At 47.4% G+C, this 8,428-nt stretch overlaps 1 protein-coding gene across 1 annotated transcript; it reads left to right on the top strand.

The window, feature by feature from the left end:
* The first annotated feature begins 4,526 nt into the window (after window positions 1-4,526).
* On the top strand, window positions 4,527-7,819 carry C1H11orf87 (chromosome 1 C11orf87 homolog). Its single transcript, XM_065581462.1, has one exon. It carries the CDS (start codon window positions 4,663-4,665, stop codon window positions 5,119-5,121), a length of 459 nt encoding a protein of 152 aa, XP_065437534.1. The 5' UTR covers window positions 4,527-4,662; the 3' UTR covers window positions 5,122-7,819.
* The last annotated feature ends 609 nt before the right edge of the window (window positions 7,820-8,428 follow it).

Raw genomic sequence — 8,428 nt, 5'->3', positions numbered from 1 at the left:
AAATTTGACACCATCAGATCAGGATTAAACAAAGACTGTGAATGGCTATCCAACTACAGAACCAGTTTCTCCTCCCTTGGTGTTCACACCTCAACTGCTAGCAGAGCACCTCATCCTCCCAGATTGAACTAACCTCGTTATCTCCATACTGATTTATACCTGCCTCTGGAGATTTCCATTACTTGCATCTGAAGAAGTGAGGTTCTTACCCACGAAAGCTTATGCTCCCAATACTTCTGTTAGTCTTAAAGGTGCCACAGGACCCTCTGTTGATGTAATGAAATGTTTTAGTAGAATAACTGTAGTACCTATTAACTTTTGTAACAGGCACATTCTGAGCTAATACATTATTAGGCCTTGGAATTTATTCAGTACAAGATATGCTTACTACTTCATAAACAGGACAAGCACCATAAGATAACATTACACCAGTATTATAGCTGAAGATACTGGCTCCTATATAAATGTCCATTCTTATGCTCTTTTTGAAAACACTTTTTAACCATCTGATGACTTTTAAGTGGTGTTCGGCATATGAGTTGGTGGTTACCACCCAACTTTCCTAGTAGGCCAATGTCCATATCATAAAAGTACCACTAAACCTGGCACTAAGTGATACCCTGGTTAGAGCAGTGGCTTTCAACCTTTTTTCATTTGCAGACCCCTAAAACATTTCCAATGGAGGTGCACTGCACACCCCTTTGGAAATCTTAAACATAGTCTGCGGACCTTCAGAGGTACGTGGATCACAGATTGAAAACCACTAGGTTAGAGCACTCAGCCCTAGAGGCTAAAGATTCAATGGACAGAGAGACTGAACTACCTTCTAGCCTCTCCAGAACAAGTTTGGAGCACATTGGTGGGGCAGTGTAGGGAAGCTTCAGTGATCATGCCTGTGTTGTATCAGAGGACTTAATTCTATGTGGCTGTCAATCCTGTACATAAACACTAAAAATTATTTAACATTTACAAAAAAACAAACATGCTCTGTGCTTGTTATTGTGACTGTTTTTTAAAAAGCGCCAAAAGATCACAGACTTATATGATGCTGAATGCATTGCATTTAACCAAGGGAATGGATAGCATTTAAATGGAAGGAAAATTTTAGACTTAAAGAGCTAGATCCTGAAGTGCAGTTGCTTTATGTCACACGGTTGGTGGATTCTGGCCAAACAGGCATAACAAGAGGGATGTTCTAGTGACAAAGACTCAGTATAGTGGCTTCTGTGTTGCCCACCTGGCTGCTGGCATAGAGCAGTGGTTCTCAACCAGAGGTATGCATACCCCTGGGGATATGCAGAGGTCTTCCAGGGGGTACTCAACTCATCTAGATTAAGTTTTCTCAACTTCGGGGTTTCAACCCCAGGGTGTGTGTGTCAAGAGTTGGTTTTAGGGGGGTTGAAAGTGCAGGGCCAGCATTAGGGCATGGCAAGCAGGGCAACTGTCTGGGGCTTCACACCACAGGGGCCCCCACAAAGCTAAGTGACATGCTTCAGTCTAAGGCAGCAGGGCTCAGGCTTCAGCCCCAGGCAGCGGGGCTCAGACGTCAGCCCTGCCATCTGGTGCTCTGGCTTCAGATGAGGTTCACAAGTGAAAAATAGGCTCAAGTATCACACTGAAATGTAGTAGGGTGCTGTGAAACTTTTGTATTTTTATGTCTGATTTGGTAAGCAAGTAGTTTTTAAGTGAGGTGAAACTTGGGGTTCACAAGACAAATCAGACTCCTGAAAGGGGTGCAGTAGTCTGGAAAGGTTGAGAGCCACTGGCATAGAAGACATGGTCAGAGGAAAGGGAGCATGGACAGAATGCCCTGATGCTGCTGTAATCCTTGGCTGTCATTTTCTCCCCATGGGGCTGTTAGCATTAAATCAGTCCTCAGATGTTACATGTAGGTGAGGGGGGTATGAAATGGGGTTCAGTGAGTATGAGTGGTGTGCACATGTATGAGGAAGGGAATATGGAAGTAGGGCAGTATGTGTGTGTACATGTGGTATGGGAAAGTGGATGTATATAGAGGATAAGAATTGGGTATGTATGGGGATGGAAGATGCTTGGGTGAAGAGAGTGAGTATGTACTGTATGTTGTGTAGTGGTAGAGAAAGAGGGCATGGGAGTTGTGGGTTTGCATGAGGGATGGGGACTTCGGTATGTATGAGTGTGAGAGAATTGGGTTTGTATGGAGTGGGAGAGTGGGGGCATTGATTATGTATGGAGGTAAAAATTTAGTGAAAGGGATATTGGTTATGTAAGTGGGTGGGGCTTAGGGGAAGGGAATGTAATGGGTAGGTGTATTGAGTAAATATGGAGCTGGAGTTAGGAGAATGGGGTTTGAGGGTCTGGTTATATGTGGGGCGCATTAGGGAAATGGGGTAAAGGGAGTAGGAATATTGGATGGTATTAGATATATATGGCAGGTTGGGCATTAGGGAAGGGGATATTGGGAAGTGAGTTTATTGGGTAAGTATGTGTGGTGGAGTGTGTTCAGTGAATAAGATTTGGATGTGGAGAAGTGGATATATATGGGAGAAAGAGTTTAGGGAAAGTTGAGGGCCTGGGGAGTGGAGGTTTGGGAGTTGGGTTATTAGATGTGTGTGGGAGATTAGGGTAAGGCAGGGGTTCTCAAACTGGGGGTCAGAACCCCTCAGAGGGTCGTGAGGTTATTACATGGGGGGTCACGAGCTGTCAGCCTCCACCCCAAATCCTGCTTTGCCTCCAGCATTTATAATGTTGTTACATATTTTGAAAGTGTTGAAAGTTATGGGGGGTGGGGTCACACTCAGAGGTTTGCTATGTGAAAGGGGTCACCAGTACAAAACTTTGAGAACTTCTGGGGAAAGGGGTTGGCAGTGGGGCACTAAATAGGTATGTGTGGGATTGGGTTGGGAGAAGCAGTTTGGCAATGGCATATTGGGTAGGTATGTGTGGGGGTAGGGTGGATCTATGGGGGTACTGGTATGTGTGGGGGTAGGATGAGTATGTAGGTGGGTGGGGTAGGTCTATGCGGAATGAGGGTAGGTGGATGAGTAGGTGGGATGGGGTGGAGTAGGTCTGTGGGGGGAGGGGTAGGTAGGGTGGGGGAAGGGTGGGTCTCTGGGGTATTGGTATGTGTGGAGGTTGGGTGGATGGGTGGGTAGGTATGTGTGGGGTGGGTCTGTGGGGAGTATTGGTATGTGCGGGGGTGGGCTGGATCTGTGTGGGTTGGGTGGATGAGGTGGGTAGGTCTGTGGGGGATGGGTAAATGGGGGTATTGGTCTGTGTGGGATGGTGATGAGGTGGGTCTATGGGGGGAGGAGGGTAGGAGGGTGGGGGCAGGGTGGGGAGTATTGGTCTGTAGGGGAAGGGGTGGGGTATTAGCTTGTGGGGGGAGAGGCGTGGGACAGGGTGGGGGGTATTGGCCTGTGGCAGGAGGGGTAGAGGTGGGGGCGGGGTGGGTAGGTAGGTGGGTAGGTTTGGGGGGGTATCGGCCGGGGGGGGACGGGGTGGGTAGGTAGGTGGGGGGGTATCGGCCTGTGGGGGGATGGATGAGGGGGTACATAGGTGGGGGGAATTGTCCTGTGGGGGGCGGGGCGGGATGGCTAGGTAAGTGGGGGGTATCGGCCGGGGGGGGACGGGGTGGGTAGGTAGGTGGGGGGGTATCGGCCTGTGGGGGGATGGATGAGGGGGTACATAGGTGGGGGGAATTGTCCTGTGGGGGGCGGGGCGGGATGGCTAGGTAAGTGGGGGGGGCGGGGTGCCCGCTCGGGGCTGCCCCTCTCCGCCCAGCCGAGCCGCGGGGGAGCGGAGCCGGCACTGGCTGCCTGACGTCACCGGCCGGGCTGGCGATAGGCTGCGCGCTGAGCTCCCTGAAGCGGCGCCGGCTCCGGCTCCGGCTCTGCCCGCTTCATTCGGCGCCTTCTGCAGCCTCGGCGAGCGCGCGGCCGGGGGCTCCCTCCAGCCAGTGGCAGCCCAGGTAAGGCGCGTGCCCCCGCCCGTGCCCGGCAGCAGGGCCCGGGGCAGCCCGTCGGGGCCCGCGTTCTGCTCTAGCCAGAGGCGCGTGAAGAACCAGCCGCCGACGGAGCCCCAACTTCGGGTGCCGCCTGCCTCTGGGGCGGGCTGGGCAGCGCGCCGGGGACACCGGGGCTCCCGCGGCGGCGGCTGGTGTCATTGGGAACTTGTTGGGAAATGCCCGGCAAAGCTGCCCCCTGTGCGGAGTAACTGGAGCCGATCAGGTGCCGCCGCATTGGTGCATCGCTCCCCCCGTCTTAGGGCACGGCCAGCATCGCTTCGGGCTGGCAGGGCTGAAGACATCTCGAGCCGTCTAACCAGTGGGCTGGGGCTGGTCTATTTCAGGGGCGCTGGGTTGGGTTGGGAACTCTCTGTAATGCGCGTGGTTTGTCAATCAGGCAGCATCCCCCAGTGTGCCGGAGTTTAGACGACTTTGTACCCTGTTGGGGCTGGTGGGAGGCTTTGGTGGCAGCCGGTGAATTGTGTGTTTCTTGATTTGGGTCCCGAACACTGATTCCTCTGGGTCCCTTTGCAGGCTTGATCTTTCATCTGACATCTCCAGAGAGCCAGCCGCGTCCAGCGCATTTCCAGCCAGTGCAAACCCCCAGCCCGGAACCAATTCAAATTCAAGCATCTGCAGGGAGAAGAGGAAGATCCTCATCTTCTTAAGCCTCCTCAATGAGTGCCAAGCTCTCCAAGGAGTTGAGGCTGTCTCTGCCACCTTGTCTCTTGAACAGGACATCTGCCTCCTCCAACGCCAGCAGCACCTGCATCGCGCAGGTGGGGCAGCTCTTTCAGTCCTTCTCTTCCACTCTGGTTTTAATCGTCCTGGTCACCCTCATCTTCTGCCTGATCCTCCTCTCCCTCACCACCTTCCACGTCCACAAGAGGAAGATGAAGAAGCGGAAAATGCAGAGGGCTCAGGAGGAATATGAACGGGACCACTGCAGCAGCAGCAGCCCCGAGGCAGGTATTCAGGGAGAGACACCCCCTGGAAGAACCCCCCGGCTGGGAAGCTCCACCCAGGACTCGGGAATCCAGCGCCCGTCTCCCCCGGAGCCCCGGAGCGCTCACCCGGCAAGATCTTGTTTGGACACAGCTAGTGCGGGGCTCCTGCAAACCGTGGTATTGTCATGATTATTTTGGGGGGACCTCGCCAAGGCTCTGTTTGGTGTTTGTAAATACTTCAGTGATGATTGTAGGCTCTGAAAAGAAAAGTTATTAATTAAAACGAACGAACAAACCCACAATTCAAGCGCATGACAAATCACGCTGCGTTTCTCATTGACTGTGCAAAGAAAGGATGCGTCTTTTTAACGGAAAAGAAGCTGCACAGTGCTACCAAATATACAGTCATCTGCCCGGAGGCGTGGGGGTGGGGGATCCCAGTGTGATGCACAGAGTTATCATAAGGATCGAGAAGATATTTCCCCCCATTCCTCTCTTGGGCTTATCCCAAATTGTATGTTATAAACGAACAGTTTAGATTGGGGGGAGGGAGGGCATGGCACAGGGTGAGAGACAAAGAAAGAGTGATCTGAACGATGCAGTGGGATCCTTAGTCTCTCAAACAAAGGAGATGAGTGCAGCTCATGGCGAAAGGCAGGGACCTTTTGCCAGGGGCGGAGAAAGACCCGATCTTTCTGTAGGGTCTCTTCTTCTGCATCAATAACTCTCTCCCTCTCCAAAGACTGGATATTGTTTTCTTTAGAAATGTCCTCCCCTGGTTGAGTGCAAGTAAAACGACAGCCCTCCCCATCCTTCCCCACTCCATGGTAAGCCCCTTAGCTCTCGCTCTCTCTCTCTGCAATAGCCAGTGCCCCGTGTGTCCCGACGCTTGAAAGCAGCCTAGCAGTGCTTCTTGTATGGGAGGCAGTGGGCTGTTACGTCTTTTCCCCTACACCCACCCCAGCCCACCCCAAGTCACTTTCTAGTGTAATACTCCATTCGTTCTATTAAACCTGGAATAAGGAATCTTTTTTTTTTTTTTGCTAACAGAGTATTACGTGATGTGCAGTAGTTTACCCCCTCAGAATGTTTGATTATTTATTTTAAAGAGGTGTGCCCTTGTTATACCTCCTGTTGGTACTGAAGCAAAATGTTGTTCTGTACTATGCACTGTACACTGTATATTCCTCTTCGTTTATAGCTTTTACCCATTGAATAATGAATTCAGCAGCAGTACAGATCTGGCTTCTACTTTTTAAGGCATTTTTATATCTTCTGAACCTGTACTAGACTGTTATGAATATCTCTGCCTCCCCCAAGCCCCGAACAAAACCCTAATGGATGTGTGAAAATGCCGTCTATTAAATCATGGTTAATATTTCAAAAGAGGCTGATGTAGGTCTCCCAGGAAAGGACCAACAGTTATTTGACTATGGAAGGAAGTGTCTGAGTGGCTGCTTGTTACTGTATGTGTTGGGGGAATCCAAGGCAAATTTAATTACAGTAAATGCAGCTTCGACTAAACACTTAAACCAGTCACCATGACTTGCAAACGGTGCCTTAACAGAATGGCTCTATCTAAACTTTGAAACCTCTCCTGGGCTCTCTGAGCTGTGGCGCAAACTTAGATCAGAGGTGATGTTAATGAATAGTAAACACAAAGACAAAAAATAATCCAAGAGGATGTTTTCCCAGATACACACTAGAAATAAATACCTGTTGGACGTAATTTCCAACTATCTTTAATTTATGTTCTCTGTAGAATCCCCTCTCCCCTCCAAATCCTGGTGGAAAAGATGGATGTTATGTTTTAAAAATATGTACACAATGGGAGGTACTGGAGTACTTAACAGGTGACTAATACAGTTGCTTAAATTAAAGATGGAGAAATGTGGTGTTGGGATGGGGCAGTAGATAGAGCATTTACTGGTATTTGTAATCCTATTACAGCACCAAAATGCAGAGGTTGTGGTACTGTATATCCATCCCATATGTCTTCTGTTTCACTTCTAGCTAATCAGATGAGAAATCTCTGCTGAGCTAGAATATATGTCTCCAGCATTTTAGGCAAAGGCTCCATCATCCAACTAAAGTTGCTACTCCATCTGCTCAGCTCAGTGGGGTAAAATATGTCTAGTTAATAATATTTTTACATTGCAGTTTGATGAGACTGGCATCTAATTCTCATCGCAGCTATGATCAGCTGCTAATGATTATTTTGTTCTCTTTGGATAAGAAAGTAGGCTATCCCTTTTTTTCCAGTGTGGAATAGATGAACTTTTGTGTTTGACCCCCTTGTACAATTGCAGCTCATTAATGAACCATCATGGAATAATGAAGAGAATTCAGTGATTAGCAGTGGTTGTTGGTGATCTCCACTAAACAGAAATATTACTTTTTCCTTCCTTTTTTGTCTTTTTAAACAATGTATAATTTTCAATTTTGTAAAAGCAATAAGATGTTTCACATCACTTCAGTGCATTTCTGGTTGATGATTCCGCTCCCCTGGTGTCTGAAGTCAGTCATTCTTCTTTTTGCCTTATACACTCAAGGCATGCAATAATTCCCCAGAAGTGTACTGCCTGTCATATCTTATTGCGATTATAAAATTGCCCTATTTTGGAAGAAAAAGGAGGGGGGAGAGAGAGAGAGAGAGAGAGAGAGAGAGAAGCCTGGTGTGTGTGTGTGTGTGTGTGTGTGTGTGTGTGTGTAAAAATTCTGCTGCCACTAAAAGTAGTTGCAGAAATGTATTTAGGTTTTAAAATCTCTCACATTTAAAACTCTACCTTCTGTTTAATTAGCTTAGATTTAAATTTTTAATATATCTGTATTTATGTAAATCTATGTAAATTATATGGTCTATAGTAAAACTTGATACTGACTTTAATTTTCTCAGATCTGTGAACTTCTTGTGGTGCAACTTAAGGTTTTATACAAAAAACAAAGTAAATTAAATTATACAAGATAGCAGAAGTTATAATTGCTCATTACCATCCTGAATTACTTCAATGTTCATAAGCACTTCCAGGACACTGACGTAGCATAAAGTACTGGTTTTACAAGATTTAATTGAACAGTTTTAGGAGATCAAGTTGATAGCAGCAAGCTATGTAAGTTTTTATTTTTATGAAACAATAAGCAATCTGGGGAATAAATGTGGATTTTTAAAAAAGGGTTTTATGCATAGAGGTTGTCAAATCAATTGCTTCAAAACTCTACAGCTACAGCTAAACTTCTGCACTTAGCATTCAGTATTAATAAGGCTGATGGTGGTTCTCCCTCCCCACAAAAAAACAAACAAACCCAAAACCTAGAAGGAAATGGCTTACATTAACTCTGTTGGATTTCTAAGGCAAATGTCCTCAACTTACTGTGAATTTTTAAAAGGGTTTTGAGTATATATATACAATTATTTATATATCAACAGATTTTTTGTATAATCTTTCATACAATATATGAAAAAGATGGAAGTGAAATCATTGCTCCAATCTATGGT

Source organism: Chrysemys picta, chromosome 1, assembly GCF_011386835.1.
Source record: "Chrysemys picta bellii isolate R12L10 chromosome 1, ASM1138683v2, whole genome shotgun sequence".
NCBI classification, from domain to species: Eukaryota; Metazoa; Chordata; order Testudines; family Emydidae; genus Chrysemys; species Chrysemys picta.
This window is presented reverse-complemented; position numbering and strand designations above follow the sequence as displayed.

What these genes read in the sequence shown, in the direction of transcription:
- C1H11orf87 (XM_065581462.1), top strand. Translation starts at nt 4,663, where the DNA reads ATGAGTGCCAAGCTCTCCAAGGAGTTGAGGCTGTCTCTGCCACCTTGT.